Genomic DNA, 18,854 nt, shown 5'->3' on the forward strand with positions numbered 1-18,854 from the left:
CCACGGGACAATGATTCGGCGAGTGGGCGGCAGAGAGAGGGCAGTAAATTTGGAGATTAATTAACCCGTTGAATTCTGGACATTTCCAGGTCTCTGTTCCCTGTGACCTGTGGACGTAAATGGGACGAGCCCGTCCTCAGCAGTGAGCGGAGAGTGAGGGCTCTCGTCCAGAAGAATGAGTTATTAAGAGAATTTTTTGAATAGATGGAAAAATTGTAGCCTGGCTATTTAGTGTCATAAAGTGCAGCCAAGCCAGTGCAGGGGCTCCTCGGGACAGGAGGCAATAGCATTCCAATCAAATCTCAGACGGATGAGAGATGGGCCTGTCCACTCTGAATTTTTATATTGTGGAAGGGGCTGGAAAGAAATAATGCCATCCGTGAGTGAATTAACCTCTCGCGGTGGATGGAAAGGCCTCTGTCATCTATAGGGGAAGCAGAGGAAATGAATGGGCGGAACAGAGGCAGGCCAGCCAAGCTAGGGGGAGGGGTAGATAGGATCAAAACCCCTCACCAGAGATGGACCGTCCGTGGCTGTGGCTCGGCCACATGTGTTGTGGATAAGGAAGGATGCTTCTTGAGCTTTTCGGTGAAATATCTGAAGGTCTGATCAAAATCATTTCATTTTTGCATGACGTTCGTTCAAATACATGCAAAACAAGGATGCAAATACGGCAAAAGTACTGTCCTGTCAAACTGGACAAACAGGCTCAGCCTACATACAGGAAAACTTTAGCAGAACACACATGTTTTATATATATCACCAATGAAACCAACACAAGAAATAAAGCAGGTATGAAATTATTATTTGCTCATGTGCTTTATTTAAGCTACACGGTTAAACTTTTTTTGTCCTTTGTTCGGAGGTCTGCTAGAATCATTCAGAAAAGTTTTCAGATATTATGGATTTACTTGTCTCACATCCTGATTTGCATTTAGTAGCCTATGCATTAAAAGTATGTGCTTCACAGGTGATGGGAAAGTAGGCTACATCTAGCTGTGTAGAGAGATTTGTGCCAAAATGTACGAGAGATTTTATGACCAATACATGTCATCAAATTGCATCTTTATAACACAGGACTTGTAGCCTATGCTGTAGTTGAATGTTAGCTTTAGCTAGTAAATGTCCATTCATACATTCTCCAAATCACTTGTCCTGTAGAGTCTAGATGTCATTATCCTAAAATTCAAGCTACTTCAATTTTATGCTCATACACATTTTAAAACCGAAGTTTTAAACAGTTGAACAACATGTGGAAAATAGTCCACTCCAATATAATAAAAAAAAGCAAATTTAAATAAATTAGGCTATATTCATCACAAAATAAAACTGATTCATTACAAATATCACATGTGTTTCATTCGTTATTTATTCATTATAATGTTCTCTGACATTTAAGTTGAATGCTATCTGTCAGTGCAGTGCGTTGACTGACACGTGTGTGTGCAGTGACGTGTGTGATGAGGTCAAAGGTAACCGGAAGCTGTTGGCTGCTGCTGGGAGACAGAACAACACATAAAACCCTCCAGAAACATCGTATAATGTGCACTTTGACATATGTCTTTACGGATAAAAGTCTTGTTTTGTATTCCGTTCGTCTGGACGAATGAGAAGATGTCTGTATTGTCCTAGGACTAGCGGTTAAAACTGACTTTAAACCCGGAAGTGGAGTTAAGCAGTCGGTGTTAGCCTAGCCGCTAACACTCTTTATCTCTTCCATATCCCATATGAGCGAGCGATTTTGTCTTAAATCACTGATCTCACACTCATTCTGCCAATTGAAGTCTCAGATTTAGCTTGTCATGCGTGTCAGTGGCGAGAAACGTTGTTTATCGGGCTGTGAGCTGGGTGAGATCATGTGAGTTCAGTGGGAAACAGTTCTAGCTGTCAAAAACTCACACTCTCATCTGATCAATGTGATTGTGATTAAACCAATCACTTTGATCATCTCTGGGTCTGTCGGGTAAGATTCTGTCATCTTTTTCTCATAATTCATTATTAAATTGCATGTATGCTGGGAATGCACATATATGATAAATGACCAGTACCATGGTAGCTTTGCTTTTGTTTTGTGCATAAAATACGAAAAGTTAATATGAAAAGTGTTTTTTCACTGCAAGACACCGAACCATACAAAATTATAGCTATATGTAAGAGTATAGATATGTAAGATTTTTGGATTGAATTATCCAAAAATCACTGTTATATATTTTGTAGACTTCTGTGCATTATCCCAAATGGTTCCAATAATGTTTACATCCGGAGTAATTCGCAGTTTTAACCAGTGCAAGGACCTGTCATTACATTACTTGTCAATGACATCATATCCGTGCAACCGGTTTCTGGTTTTAATGTCATTAATATATTATGCATTTATTAGACGATTTATCACAAGAATGAATCATTTAGGGCTGTCAAACGATTAATCGCGATTAATCGCATCCCAAATAAAAGTTTGTGTTTACATAATATATGTGGGTGCACTGTGTATAATTATTTTGTATATATATATATATATATATATATATATATATATATATATATATATATATATATATATATATATACATTTACACACATGCATGTATATTTAAGAAAAAAAAATATTTCTATATAAAATATTTATATTTATATATAATATAAATTATATATAGGGCTGTCAAACGATTAATCACGATTAATAACATCCAAAATATAAGTTTGTGTTTACATAATATATGTGGGTGCACTGTGTATAATTATTTTGTATATATATATATATATATATAAATACACACACACATGCATGTCTATTTAAGAAAAAAATAATATTTTTAGATATAATATAAATGATATATAGGGCTGTCAAACAATTAATCACGATTAATAACATCCAAAATATAAGTTTGTGTTTACATGAGATATGTAGGTGCACTGTGTATAATTATTTTATATATATAAATACACACACATGCTTGTATATATTTAAGAAATATTTTCATGTATATACTCATACTGTATAGATTTATATATAATTTATAATATATATAAATATAAATGGTGTACTGGTGTTTCGAATTAGCCTTGGCTATAAACACTATGATACAGGCATCGGATTGTTCTTTATGTAATAATCTATGTTTTTTTGTATCTGTCCCTATTCAAATAATTTATATATAAATATTTTTTTTCTTAAATATACATGCATGTGTGTGCATTTATATGTATATACAAAAAACTTTTATTTTGGATGTGATTACTCATCATTAATCGTTTGACAGCCCTAAAATCTATATACAGTATATAAATGAAATATTTATTAATTCTATTTCTTAATTCTCTTTTTTTTTATTGTTTTTTTTTTCTTAAATACCCATGTGTGTGTATTTATATGTATATACAAAATAATTATACACAGTGCACCCACATATATTATTTAAACACAAACTTTTATTTTGGATGCGATTAATCATAATCGCGATTAATCGTTTGACAGCCCTAGAATCATTGTTATACACCGTAATTCAGTTAGTCTTATTGTTTGAATCTCACATTTTCTTGATTTACCTCACAATTTTAATTTGGCAAATAAAGTGACCAGTAACTTCAATACAACTTTAATACATTAGCTTATCGATGAACATGATTTGACTCTTTTCGGATTATTTTCTGTTGGCTGTGGAGGTGAAAACAACATTACATATACCTAAACCTACCCATCTCCGCCCCCTGATCCCTAATCCCACCCCTAATCCTACCCATCTCCACCCCTTAGATCTGGATTCAACTCCGCCCCCTGGATCTCGTGTACTGCAATGAGGTACTACTGTGATTCCACGCTCATTCATGGTCTATTAAGCCACACCTTTGTTATTGTTTAAAAAAAAAAGAACTCTTATGGCGAAACTTAAATACTGTTTTTATTATACTTTCCGCCATAATACTACCATAGTTACTGTACTACCTTAAACTTACTGTTACTGCATTGATACTGTGATAACTTGCTGACAACCATCATTGTTAGAGAGAGAGATAGAGAAATAAACTAAACAACAAAATATCTTTTTGTAACTGTCAGCTTTTTAAGTAGTGACCAAGCGGCAACCCTACCGTCACTCCCTTGATTCCAACACGGAAGTGATTTAAACTGTAATTCATCAACTGGCTGCTAGAGACAGACTGCAAAAGAGAGTCAATCACATAGACCATGCATATTAAAATGCCCAACTTTACAGCAGAAAAAAAAAAAATGTGTTTACAGCCTGGTTCAAAAAGTGGTTTTGGTGTATGTACTGTAGCTAATTTTGCCCTTCATGACAACTGTAAGGGGGGTAAATTTTGTCATAACTCTTCTGTTTAAATTATATTAAGTTTTAAAGTTCTGCATAATTAAGGACGTCACCTCAGATAATCCCGCCTTTTTGCCCATTTTTGTTTATCCGGGAGTGACGTGCTACCAAGAGGGTGATGGCCGGGCTTAAAAAAATGCTCTTTAGAAACCTACGGGTGACATCATTTTGGTAGCGATGTAACAAATGTTTTCCGGGTTCAAGCCTCTTCTCAGTTTCTGGTTAGAGTGCCCCCGTTTATGAGTACTATTCATTTATAGTACACATTTAAAGTCACCATAAAATAAAAATTAAAAAAAAAAGACTTTATTAAAGACTATAGAGTGCTGAAGTTACGATGTCACTCTGTAGGCCAAAACGCGGAAGTGAGTTAGCATTTTAGCACTCCCGGTTCCCTCGCTCTAAAGCCTATGGGATTTTTGAATGGTAAATTGTTTTGCTAAATCGCCTGAAATAAGGTCTGTGGTTAACAAAGCCTCTAAATATTTTCACGTTTGATCTATGACATAGAACACACAGTTATAACCTGCTTGTGTTTTTTTTTAAACTTTACATAGGCTTCAAAATTTATCAATTTTGTATTAACTTGTAAAGATTATCTCGATAGAAAAAACGTGCAAGGGTCACAACTCTTTGTTAAACACAGATCTTATTTTTTGCGATTTTCCAAAAGTCTATGGGTAAAATGCATAGCTTTTCGATCGAGGGAACCCATGCGCCGCTAGCTTCCGAGTTGTCCTACAAAGTGACGTCATCACTTCAGTACTCTATTATTTTTATTTTATTCTTTTCCATGGTATTTTGTAGTATTTTATAAATTATTTATATGTGCAAATATATATATATATATATATATATATATATATATATATGTGTGTGTGTATGTATTATTCAAATGGCCTATTTTTACTTTTTTTAAACGTCCCACTTGCAGCGACATCATACTTAAAGGGTTACTCCACTGTTTTTTCATATTAAACAATGTTATTCCCTTAACTAAGACGAGTTGGTGCGTACCTCTCTCGTCTAGTGTAACTCGATCAAGAATGGTGACACAAAATAAAACGTTGCACTTTTCTAAGCGTGTAAAATGGATAACTATATTGTATGGCGGAATACCACAGCAAGTGCTTGGGAGCACTTCGATTTGGTGCATATATGTCTATGGACTCGGCGCAGTAATATCACAGAGACTGTTTATATAAAGACATGCAACTTCCTCAATCCTTAATACAACTATATAGGGAAAACCTGTAACACTAAAGATGGTGGTTGAATGCACATGCCCTCTTCCGCTGGAAAGCTAATCGCATGCTTTTAACAGTCAAGCCGGGAAACATTTAAGCCTATCGTCTGGTTCCATTGACGCATGAGCACAGTTAAGGTTTGCGACAGCGTAAAATATGTTACTGTTTGAAAAGGCGGCAGATTTGATGTGTGTTAAGTTGTGTAAATATCAGACATCCCAAGTCTCACGGAAGTACCGGGAGTCTCCCGCAGATTGATAGCGGCTCCCTGATGAAAATTAGTTCAAATCTCCCGGAATCTGGAGCGAGCAAGCAGTACCGCGCGCACGACAGAGAGCGAGAGAACCCTTGCGCATGCACAGTAAAAGTATAAGCTGTGCAGAAAAAGGCAGTGAGCACTTAATATAATATATATATATATATATATATTTTAAAAAAAAGAAAAAATTGAATCCTTACTTGTCTGGTTTATACTATGAGCAATGTTTGAACTTTGTATTTTGAGCACTTCTTGTGTTTTTATTGCCTCTTCCCAATGACTTGTTTGATTTAGTCCTCAGATGCAAGTCACTTTGGATAAGAGCGTCTGCTAAATGACTAAATGTAAACCTTATTTTGGGGCAAAGTCATCAAACTTTTTCAGCGATTTTTATCATATTTTATTACTGTTTGTATTTACAAGAAGTTTTTATGTCCCGGTGACCAGTGAAAGTGCAGTTCTGAGTCTCTGCCCGTTGCCAAGATGGCGGCCGAGTGGCACGACTTGCCTAAAAAGACTTTGAATATCATCATTCCGGAGAGGGTGATATTTTATTTTGTGTCACTATTCTTTGTCGAGTTACACTACTCGTGTAACTGTATTTAAATAGGGAAAACGTGGAGGTGTTTGGTCGTTTCTCTGCGATTAAGTGCACGCACTGAGACGAGAGAGGTATGCATCAACTCGTCTTGGTTAAGGGAATAACATCGTTTAATATGAAAAAACAGTGGAGTATAAGCCTTTAAATTGATCTACTTAAATGGCGTACACTACAGTTTCCCAGCTCCTGCTGTCCCGGACAACAATACTTTAACAAATCATTAAAAAAAATAATAATCACTGTCTGCCTGGCAAACTATGGAGACAAAGTTTAGGGTTCATTTTTTGCCGACAGTACTGCAGTATTGCGTGAGTCTATATTAGAATCATTTGTTATTTGCTTTTGGGATCTTAAGGAGCATTTGGACCTGGCAACTGTGACCCCAAAAGTCAGACTTAACAATATTGATATTGGATATTGATCTTTAGACCGTAAAGGTAAGATATGTAATTTCAGATTGTTGATAAATTGTTTTGATTTTCAGGAGCCTGCAGACGACATGAGTGGCAAATTTGGCCTTGTGAATTACAGCTCGCGGAAGCATATCTCCATATCTGTGCCCTCGTCCACAGAGGTCATGTCACCTCATATTAAATCAGTGGAGGAGCTCAGAGTGCTGGGCATCAACCTGACTAGCTTCAACACACCAACACAGTTCTTCATCTGTGTGGCCGGCGTCTTCCTCTTTTACCTCATCTACGGCTACCTGCAGGTGACAGTCGACCAGTGATCTTTGATTTGTGCCTTTGTATATTTGTGCCATTGCTGATTCTTGTGAGTCTCTGTGCTTTCAGGAACTGATATTCTCAGTGGAGGGATTTAAGCCATTTGGCTGGTATCTGACTTTAGTGCAGTTTGGATTTTATTCCTTATTTGGCTTGGTGGAGTTGCAGCTCACTCAGGATAAAAGGAGGAGGTAATTTTTGTGTACATGTTAACTAGACCTGTCGATTGATTTAAAAAATTCACACTTTTGTGATTAATTGCACCTAACATCATCATACATATATTTTCACACTCTCAAAATGAACAACATAAATGCAGTGTTTTAAATATTTGATGTTGTACATGTTTCTTTAATTGCAAATTTTTGCAAAGTATGTTGAATAAAGGCCAAGAAACCACAGAAGTTAAGAAAACCCTCAGTTTATAATAAATGTGTACTGTTACGAAAGTGTTTTCTTACCCGGCTGCAGTAACTGATACATCTATTAAGTGTTTTTTTTTTTTTTTTATTTCAAATAGAGCTGCACGATTAATCGTTAAAAGATTGCGATCTCGATTTTAAACATCCACACAATCGTATTCCTAAATGACCATCCTGCATTGATGACTCAGAGAGAACAGTTAAACAATAATTCATACTGGGATTCAAGTTTATAAAACACTGGTGTCTGTAGTAGCAGTTAAAGTAGAGTAAGTCACCAATCACCTTTTGAAAGTAACCTGATGCTTCAAATAAAGATTGTATGAATGACAAGATAAGTGTCTGTTAAAATTTGATGCGTCATTGAATCATTCAATGAATGGATGTAGGAGCAGGCTTCACTCAATGATTGCACTTAAAAAAATTTGAGAGTGATGGCCTGATAAGTGGAATATATATATATATATATATATATATATATATATATATATATATGCAAGAAAGAGGCTGCACTATGCATAAACAGTTTATTTTGCACAAAAATAAAATAAACTGTGCAAAATAAAAAACTGTTTATGCATAGTGCGGCCTCTTTCTTGCATATATATATCATTGAATCATTCATTCAAGAAATTCGTTCAAAAACGCAGATTCATCCAGTAATGAAACTGAAAATGAAAGCCCTTGAATCATTTGTTCAAATTAATTAAATACACTGCAGCAATTTAGTTTGAAACTCTAGTAAATTACACAATATTTTGTTTGGTTGTCTATTCAGAATCATTGGATAAAAAAAAAAAAATCATCAGAAATCACAGTGTAATTGAAAGCCAGGCCTAAACTGCAAGTTACAGCACATTAAAAATATTATACCAGCTTTTATTTTACATTAAATTACAACAGTATTCACATAAACCATAACCAATGTCACATTTAGCTGTACATTCTTATGTGTCTAGTAAAGTTTTGTTATTTACGTAAATTATTATTTATAAACGCATATATTTGTACATAATCTTTTTACAGCTGTAGTTAGAACTAAATTCCCAAACAAACTTTTACCATATAATTGTTCTGTGGTTTCTTGAATAGTATTTTGTCTAGTAGCCCTAATAACCTAGTACACCTGTAACCTGCTTCACATTTCCTCAAAGCAATGCCAACAGAAACTTACTTTCAAGAATTTTTTTTTGGATCATTGTGTTAAACCTGTTTTATGGCCGTGGCCTGCTATTAAAAGGCCAGTTATTACACTAGTTAGTTTGTTGATTTTTAGGGACACAGTGTGAATATGACGGTTGTTTCCATGGGTTTGTGTGAACCAGCCTTAAGAAAACATGCTTCACAGTGTTCATGAAACAGGAAAAATACAAATAACAGAATGGGTTTAATAATGGAATGCTGCTTCTTTCTTTTCTTTTTTTTTCAGGATACCATTCAAAACTTACATGATCATCGCATTTTTAACAGTTGGGACCATGGGCCTATCCAACACTTCTTTAGGATACTTGAACTATCCGACACAAGTCATCTTTAAGTGCTGCAAGCTCATTCCTGTCATGATCGGAGGAGTTTTTATACAAGGTACATTAGATGCTAGATTTATATTTAAATTATACATTGATTTAATCCAACACTAAGCTTACTGTATTTATATATTATTATTCACTCAAAAATGTAAATTCTGCCATCATGTACTAAGTAGTTTCAAAACTATAAGATTTTTGTTCATTTTCCAAACACGAATGAAGATACTTTTATGGAACCTGAGTGATTTCTGTCTATCCATTTAAAATCCATTCCTCTAAAACTTAAAAAATCCGAAAAAGGTCACAAAGGCATCGTACAAATAATCAATCGAGCGGTCTAATCCACATCCAAGTCTTCTGAAGAAGCATGAACAGAGTTACAACAGCATGCATATTGTAGTAAACATGGATGTTTAAATGTACGTGTGTGTGACACGGAAACGACATGAGTGTGATTAAATGAAGAGAGAATTCAAATTTTATGAAGTTTAGGAATAGTCATTTTGACACACTTTGTCTATGTAAAAGAGATCCAACGAATGCCAGTATTAGAAGTACTATGTTAGAAAAGTGAAAGTTTACAGAGTTTCAGTTGCAGTATTACATTAAACTACTATATTTAATGGGGAATACAATGTACAATAATGCAATGGGGGAATATTTGTGATTCCTGATAATGCCAAATGTCCGATTTTACCAGTAAAAAAAGGGCCTACATTATTTATTTGTAGTCAGTGAAAGAGTTTTTTGAAGGACTAAAAATTACAAAAGGAAAAATAAATAAATAAATAAATAAATAAATGCAGAAATATAGTGAAAATAAATACATTTTGATAATATAAATGGCTATTGCTGTATTTTTACATTTATTTATTTATTTATGCATATATATACAGTATATATATATATATATATATATATATATTTTTTTTTTTTACATTTATTTATGTATTTCCACATTTCTACATTTATTTATTTATTTATTTATGTATTTCCACATTTATTTTTCCCTGCGCCTGTATGCTAATTGGGTGGGGGGTGCCAACATCAGTCTCAAGCAGGATTGGTTCGAGCGATGTGATCAAATACTGCCTTGATTTCACTGGCACAAGGAAGCCTACTCTTTAATGCTGAGTTAATAGAAGCTGTTTTCAGTTTTATGTAGCCTGGATGGAGACTTTTATTCAAGCAATTGCTAATGGTTTAAAATGGGAAAGTTTGTGACCCGACCACCATGTTGAAAACGGACGATCCACAGTTAAGCACCGCCCGACTCATTACCATAGCTCATTATCCTAGATTGTATTACACACTAGTCGTAGCATTCATAGGTAGTCTGCGTCCAGAGATGGATAGATGGATCGTTTGCTTCTGTCTGATTAGCAATGCGGCCCCCAGCTAACCAATCCTGCTTCAGACTGATGTTGGCACACCCCACTCAATTGGCATAAAGGCCCAGGGAAATAAATGTGGAAATCCAGAAATAAATACATGTAGAAATAAATAGATACATACATACATGCATGTAAAAATACAGAAATAGCCATTTATATCACCAAAATGTATTTATTTTCACTATATTTCTGCATTTATTTATTTATTTCTACTTTTAGTTTTTTATTTATTTATTTTTCCTTTTGTCATTTTTTAGTCCTTCATAGAGTGCAAGCATATGTGTCCAACATAAATCTGTATTTTCAGGCTCAGAATCATAAGTTATTCTTTTGTCACCATTGCACTGTGCATGCAAGTCCATATGCCAAGTCCATACAAAATGTAGCATTTTAATCAATAGTACATTGTTACCTTGTTATTATGTCTTTAGAAGTAGCCTTATAATACTAATATAACCCTCATCTTTATTTTGGCTTAAAGTATCCCGATAATATCGTATTGTGAGTCTAATATTGTGAATTGTATCATTACACCCCTAGTTCTCACAAAAAAAAAAAAAAAAAAAATTAAGCAACACATCTGTTTTCAACATTACATTTCTATTCATCACATAAAGTTATTATATGACTCACAATATATCTTCTAAAATATTGCACAAAAGGTGTACAGACAGGTTTTTCCTTGTCTTTTTTCCCCCAAGTTTAAAAGTTGTGGTCATTATGAACTCTATAGAACAATAAGCTGCATCATCTTTTGTGTTTCATTGAAGAAAGAATTCAAATGGATTTTGAACAACACACTGTGTGTGTGAAATATCAGTTTAATGTTTTGTTTCTCAGGGTTTTTTTTTTCTTTTTTTTTTCGTGAACAAGTTCTTTGTGCTGCTTCTTTCATTGGCCACAGTTGTTGTGGAGTTCTTCTGAAGTTTTGAAATCCTGAACAAGAAAGAATGAAACCAGCCGAACAGTTCTCCCTTCTCTTTTTATGGGGATATTTTGATTTTGTTTCTTTCTCTGGCGTCATGGACCTTGCGTCCCCCGAGGCTGCTGCGTAAGATCAGCAGGACGTTGGTTGAGGATGCGCGCGAGATGCCGACCCATCAAAGCCGGACCGAATCAAAGTGATGCATGGCAACCTGCTGCACCACCTTCACCCCCACGGCAACTACCTGTTTGAGAACACTCTTTGGCCTTTCCTGCTAGCTTTTTTTCTTGCTCTTTGCATTTCCACATGTCCAACCTCAAACTCATTCTTCTCACATGCTTGCTTGTGATGAGTTGAAGAGTCCAGCAGAAAGAGAAAAAAACTCATTCTCTCTATTGGAGAAATCAGTTTTCCGCTAAACTCGTTCAAAGATCTTTGTAAAGCCAACCTGCAGCTAAAGATGTCAAACCTGCAGCCATAACTCAAAGGACACAGAAGATAAGGCCCTCAGCTTAGCCGAAGATCAGATGCCTCTTTATGCGGCTTTTATGACGTTTGAGTTGATCTGTGTCAGAGATTCTTGGTTTGATAGAGCTTGTTGATTTTGTATGTTTTTAGGGAAACGCTACAATGTTGCGGATGTGTCTGCTGCTCTGTGCATGAGTCTTGGTCTGGTCTGGTTCACGCTGGCAGATAGTAAGGTTGCCCCGAACTTCAATGTAACAGGTACAGGACTGCTTCTGCTTCAGTCGGTTGATTTATGAGAAACGGGCTTTGTTCCAAAATCTTGCCTGATAATAATTATTTTAAATTATATATTTTGTTGTTTCTAGGTGTACTTCTCATATCTATGGCCCTCTGTGCGGATGCCGCTATTGGAAATGTGCAGGAAAAAGCAATGAAACTCCATAACGGGACCAACTCCGAGATGGTACATCCTGTTTAAAATGATGACCATCATTATGTGGTTTGTCTGTCTTGTGTCCAGGTTTATTATTCATTGTTGTCCATGTGTTGCAGGTCTTATATTCCTATTCTATTGGTTTTGTGTATATTCTGTTGGGTCTGCTGTCTGTTGGGGGGATTGGACCTGCTGTTTCCTTCTGCTCTCAGGTGGGTTTTAACACAAATATAAAAATAGACATTCATTTTGAATTGAAAAATAGCATTTTATAATTTCCCAGATGTCCATTTATTATAGTATTTCAATTGTTTCACCGAAAGCACTGGAATTAAAGATTAAATGGGCTATTTTTGATGATATACCTATAAGACTACTATATGTAAATGTAGTCTGTTGGGATTAGATAACCACATATATGTAGTTATTCACATTAGAGCTGTGTGATGTGGCCAGAAAAAAATCATATATCTGTGTTTTTTGGTCAATTTGCATAAAAAAACGTCTATTTATTAATAAAAAAATCCCTACATTTGATTACCACATTACTATAGTAACTTAAATAGGCACATTTATTGTTCAACAACAAATATTTTAGCAATAAGTATATTTTAGTCAGCTCATTCACAGAAGTCTGTGGCTCGCTTTGCAGAAGATTGGAAATATTTGCATTACTTTCTAACATTTGCAGATGAGAATATGCCTGTGAAATGTAAGTAATGCGTGGAGGAAAACCCCACATATCAAACCCATTAAACAACGCATGTATCCATCTTTCAACACATCTGACGGGGCAAGCTGCTGTACGTGTTAATTATATCTTACCAGTTGTTTTGAATCCCCCTGTGGTGAAAATCAAGCTATTAATGTAGTTTATATGTATATGTGGTGTTTTTTAATATGCGTTAAGACAAACCATGTGCAAATACATAAGTCAACACCATTGCTGAATATTTTGTCCTTAAAACTAAACTTTTGACGTTACTGATGTCACAAACTGCCTCGTAACCAATCACGTCAACGTGATCCTCAACGAGTGGATCTCTGAGATGGTGTTAAATGTAATGGTTAAATGTCTGCAAATTAGAAATTAAGAAAAAAACAATACAATATTGATTGATTGATTGATTGACAAAATGATTATTAATATCATAATTATTTTATTATACAGTACAGTAGTATTATTACTACAATTGTAAAATATTGTTTTTATCTTCTACAATCCACAAAAAATCTTCTTATTAAAGATTATCATTTAAAAATCAATGTCTTTAATTAATAAAAAAATATTAGTTTTACTTTCTATGCAGATGCACTGCTTTACAAAATCACCCCAGTCATTCTAGAACAATTTATTCTTTCCAACTAGTAGTGCTGTAGCAGCACGTCGATGATTCGACGTGAAAATTGCGTCGACGCTTCTTTATTTATTTATTTTTTGCATGTTCCTGGCGGTACAGCTTGCCACACACACGTGGGAGACCGAAACATTGCAGAATAGAGGACGAAGACAACTAGAAGTGAATGTGTTATCCATTAAATGAATCACACACAGTAAACAAACCCTTAAGAAAAAAAAATGCAATTTAGATGTGCAAACTGGGTGCAGGTGTGGTGAGACGTACAAGCTCGGGCAGATTCGGCTTGAAGTTGTTCCCGGACGCGGCGCCGGGCGCGCTGTGACAAAAAAAAGGCGTACACACAGCCAGCCACAGTCTTCCTGGTCTTGCACACCCAACGGGTCATTTTTGCCGTGTGCACATTCGCGCTCGTGCGGACGTGTCGAGTATAAACAAGGCTTTACTCCGTGTCAGCACGAGCTCTGATCAGTAGGTGAACTCCGCCTCCGACTCCGTTTCCCTCCTCAGCTGATATTAATATTTAAACATTCTCTATGATAAAAAATGTTTGTAAAAAATATTTTAATAACACGGTTTTGGCGGTTGTAGAGTTATAATGATGGTGTTCAAATACATAACATTAGACTAACGTTAGCCAGCTTATAGTATCTTGATTCAGTATGCTACTATTTATTTGAGATGTTGTTTTTTTTAATTATTTGAGCAGCAGAAAAAAATATTCTTTATATTAGTCGTCCAATTAGTCATTAGATTAGTCGACTAATCGATAAAATAATCGCCCAACTAATCGTTTAGTTAATAATCGTTTACCCCAGCCCTACCAACTAGAGATATTCAGGTCATCTAGTCGAAATCCCTGCATTTTTTTTTTTTTTTTTTCAAAATATATTTTGCAGAAAAGGAAAATATTGCAGTGTTTGTTTTGTCTAATATCAGACTATGGCACTACAGCCATAGTGTTGATATTTAAATGTGGATGGTCATATGTTAATGAGCTCATGGTTGCGATTTCTTTTCTAAATGGTGCACACCAAACAGTGACATCATTTTCATATTTACTGGTTCAGTTAATTGATCCAAATAGAAAACATAACCACAAAGCTCCGATAAATCTATCCATAATATTTACATAAGCACAGTTGACTTTCATTTCAATGGAGCAAGAGCAAGAAATTTTACATGATCTTAAACCTTCTAAACACTGTATTTTTTCTTCTATCCTTAAAAAAAACTGTTTTACTCACTCAGCATCCAATGACGACATACGGTTACGCATTCTTCTTTTCACTGACGGGATATTTTGGCATTTCATTCGTCCTGGCTCTGATAAAGTTGTTTGGAGCACTGGTTGCTGTCACAGGTCAGTGAAGCGCTCTCATATGTACGTGTTTTTGTGGTGGTCATTCAGATTTAGTGAATTGATGCCCCAACTCTGTTTTTTTCTCTCTCTTTTTTCAGTGACCACGGGAAGGAAAGCAATGACTATTGTATTGTCCTTTATGTTCTTTTCAAAACCTTTCACATTTCAGTAAGTGGACCGGATTGGTCACGTTTAATATATGTTGTCTTGCTTGTAATAACAATGACGTATTTCTATTTGTTTGATAATGACGTACACTGGTTCTTTCACAGGTACCTCTGGGGTGGTTCTCTGGTGGTGTTTGGCATCTTCCTAAATGTTTACAGTAAAAACAGTGACAAGATGAAGCTTCCCTCTTTTGAAGAGCTCAGAAAACGAGTGCTCAGCGGGAGGAAGGTGCGCCTGCTGTCTCAGGACGTGTAGGAGAATTAACTAAAAAGTTTTATTGTTGGGATTCTCCAACCTCCTTCATCAGCTGATGCTCAGGGGTGGTTTGGAGTCGAATCAGCACGCATGGAGCTTGGGGACCCGTTTGAATCAAAGGGACATTAAAGAGCCAAAAAAGCAAAGATTTGCACTGGACAAAGGTGGAAACCGTTTTTGTAGAAGATTCATTTCTCTCTCTTTTTTTTTTTTTAACCAAATCATGTCCAAGTGAATGTTGGCCTAATGGAGCCAGTGACATTTAAAATGAAAACATTTCACCTGCATGTGCCGTAAAATTATGGCAACAGTTGACATTAATATGTCAGGACTCACTGAGTGAACAGGTGGAAAAAAGTCATTGATTCTGTCTGTTTAAAAGGCTGATGTTCGGAAAAGGATCAGCTTATCAGCTGCCGTTTTTTGCTAACCGTTTGTTTGTTGAAAGGGTGGCTGTTTTTACATTAAAAACAAACTGGGAAGTTGATTCAGACAGTCTGAAGTGTTTTCATGAATAATGGCGTCTCTTATCCATTGGCTCCAGCATGGAGAGTTGAAAAGCTGCCAAGCACTTTCTCAGATGTTTGGCCCTGCGATCGCCCAGGGCCTGTTTGATTAGTAATCCTGGAATAAGATAGCACCAGAAAGAAAACAAACACTGTGCACAGGGCTTGGCTTTAGACCTAATTTAGTTGAGCAGAACGTCACACGTGTGTGTGTCTGTGTGTGAGAGCACATGTGTGGTTTGTGCATGTTTGTGGGTGCCAAGTGTGCGACACTTTCAAAGCCTCAGGGAAATGATTATTGTGCAGTTGTTGTCACCCTCTCCCTCAGAGACTCTGCCAGTTATAAAACACAGCATTAGCGCAGATACACAAAGGAGTAGCTGCTGTTTGACTGCACAAATCATAAAAATACTGACCATACAAATATTTAAATGCTTAAAATGTCACAGTATTTTGATTATGAAAATAGAGGCTGCAAAGCTTTAAGCAGAAGTGTTTATTTGTATTATGTTTTATGCATTTTTTAATTACTTTTCTAATGCTTTTTATTTTCAGCACCGAACACTCCAGTCTTCAGTGTCACATAATCCTTCAGAAATCATTCTAATATGCTGATTTTCTGCTCAAGAAACATTTATTATTCTTATCAATGTTGAAATATTTATATTTTATGAATATTTCAGTGGAACACAAAATCAGAATGCCCAAGCTGCCTTCCCTACAGGTGAAGCTTATAACTGTGTGAGAGGTTTCATTAGCACTTTGTTGCTGTTTGTGCAGGCCAACTTTCAACCTGCACACAAAAACTGTATTTTTTCTTGTTGGTTGGTTTAGAATTTATTTATTGCCTTGCTTTATTTTTAGGTGCAGTTCTTAAATATTATAAATGCATTTAAATACACAATTTATTATATATTTTATTGTGTATATGAAGAGTTCAGATGCAAAAGCCTCTAAGTGCCATTTGAAATTTTCTTCTAGAATGATCATTTTTATCAAGCTTATATATTCAAGTTCAGTAATTTCACTAAAATGACAATTAATAGGTAATCTTCATTGCAATTTTAATGAAATTACTGAACTTAAATATACAAGCTTGATAAAAATGATCATTCTAGAAGAAAATTTCAAATGGCACTTAGAGGCTTTTGCATCTGAACTCTTCATAGACACAATGGATTTTCCAATAATTTGAGGGTTGCTTATTTTGAATAATAAATGTCATATTAGGTGGACCCACTTGCTAATCTTGCTATCAGAGCAAATGTTTCAACCTATATAAGTAACAAGACACTAAACTTAGGTTTATAAGCGTGAACCCTTTCTATGGACTGTCAAGTGCCAACAAATGCAGCATAATGGTATATTAAAGTAGTCATATAACTTAACTGCTATGTTCTTTGTCCTAAATATAATAGATGTGTGTGCAATACAGACAGAAAAAGCAAACAGTCCAAATGTGATTCATGTATTCAAACATGAATTGAGAAATTTGAGAACCAGTGATGTCAGAGTTGAGGAAATATTTTTGCGGTTTAGCAGATTGTGTAGTTGTTTGACATAATGTTGTTTGTCGTACAGTTTTGGAGATATTGGTCATTCTATGTCCGAGTACTGCATGACTAAAGTCGATGCCTACAGGTGTTGCCGAAATGGCTGCCGAGTGAATGCTGTGAAAAGCAATTTGGTCTTATACTTGATCACTTTTTCTGATGAATGTCATCTGGCACTGGAGATGAACATCTGTGAGAATATTTTTCCTTTGTTTCCTCCACTTATGTCCAGCTGGCAGTGAAGTTTCTCCGGGTCATTCTGTAGCGCTGGAGAGCTACAGCCTCAGCAGATTGTGTTCTGTGTCTCTCTATGACCTCTTGCGTTTCTGTCAGCGGTCTAATGAAGACTGACTCCACCATACTGAAATGTTAGCATGCTAAATTATAGAGAACAGGTAATAATTCACAATATCACACAACTGACAGTTTTTTGTATATATGGACCCATCTCAAAAAGAATATATATATATATATATATATATATATATATATATATATATATATATATATATATATATATTATTTTGCATTGTACAATAACCAAAGTTGCTAAATCAGTATCAGTAACTAGTCTGGGACTGGGTTTCCCCATGCTGCCTTTGTGCAGCGCAATTTTATTCACGCTACTAGGCAGTCTGGATACCATGGACCAGATTTTCGCCTCAGCGAAGGGACCAATCCTCCGGGGGCCACTACTGTAAAAAAATAAAGTGGGCGCAACTTCCGGTCAGGTGGCGGAAGTAGCATATCAATGGTATTTTTGTGTGTTATTTAACGAAGAGCCTAGGTGTTTTTTGGATAATGTTTTACTATTTAAACTAAGTTGCAAACCTTTATGAGAGATTACGTTATGGAACTCAGGGACAACATGTGCTGTTTGCGGTTGTACATGGTACTATAAACGGACTAAACTAATTCAGTGGCAAATTGTATTATCCATTTATCTTGGACTAAAGATTTTAAGTGAATGCTACTGTGAAGCAACATATTCAGAACATGAATGACACATGGTAAACATTTCATAGTATATATACTGTAATATAATATATAGGATATATACTGTATATTTCTCAGGTCTGTGAGGCAAGTAGACACTGAGTTTCGGTTCATTTATGAGACGAGCTGCAGTTCAGGCGCCGGCTCCTCCGTGTCTTGATTATGATCATGATCTGCTATATTTACTTCTTATTTATTAAATGCAGGAAATTTGTAGATGAAACATTGATTAAAGTGAAGATACAATTAATACAAAATTAAATTAACTTTAAATAAAGGCTCAGTTCTTTCTAAAAGTTATAATTTTTTTATTATTATTATTTT

At 35.4% G+C, this 18,854-nt stretch overlaps 1 protein-coding gene across 2 annotated transcripts; it reads left to right on the forward strand.

The window, feature by feature from the left end:
* The first annotated feature begins 1,462 nt into the window (after window positions 1-1,462).
* Window positions 1,463-15,962, forward strand: slc35b3 (solute carrier family 35 member B3). 2 transcript variants are annotated; one of them, XM_039666581.2, is made up of 11 exons: window positions 1,463-1,963; window positions 3,755-3,799; window positions 6,920-7,147; window positions 7,230-7,351; window positions 9,012-9,166; window positions 12,049-12,156; window positions 12,264-12,361; window positions 12,451-12,543; window positions 14,941-15,052; window positions 15,151-15,220; window positions 15,325-15,962. In XM_039666581.2, exons 3-11 carry the CDS (start codon window positions 6,935-6,937, stop codon window positions 15,473-15,475), a joined length of 1,122 nt encoding a protein of 373 aa, XP_039522515.1. In that variant the 5' UTR covers window positions 1,463-1,963; window positions 3,755-3,799; window positions 6,920-6,934; the 3' UTR covers window positions 15,476-15,962. The 2 variants fall into 2 exon arrangements, with proteins under 2 accessions (XP_039522515.1, XP_039522514.1); XM_039666580.2 differs by lacking the exon at window positions 3,755-3,799.
* Window positions 15,963-18,854: the final 2,892 nt, after the last annotated feature.

The sequence above is a fragment of the Pimephales promelas genome, chromosome 22 (assembly GCF_988280905.1).
Source record: "Pimephales promelas chromosome 22, fPimPro1.hap1.1, whole genome shotgun sequence".
Taxonomy (NCBI): Eukaryota; Metazoa; Chordata; class Actinopteri; order Cypriniformes; family Leuciscidae; genus Pimephales; species Pimephales promelas.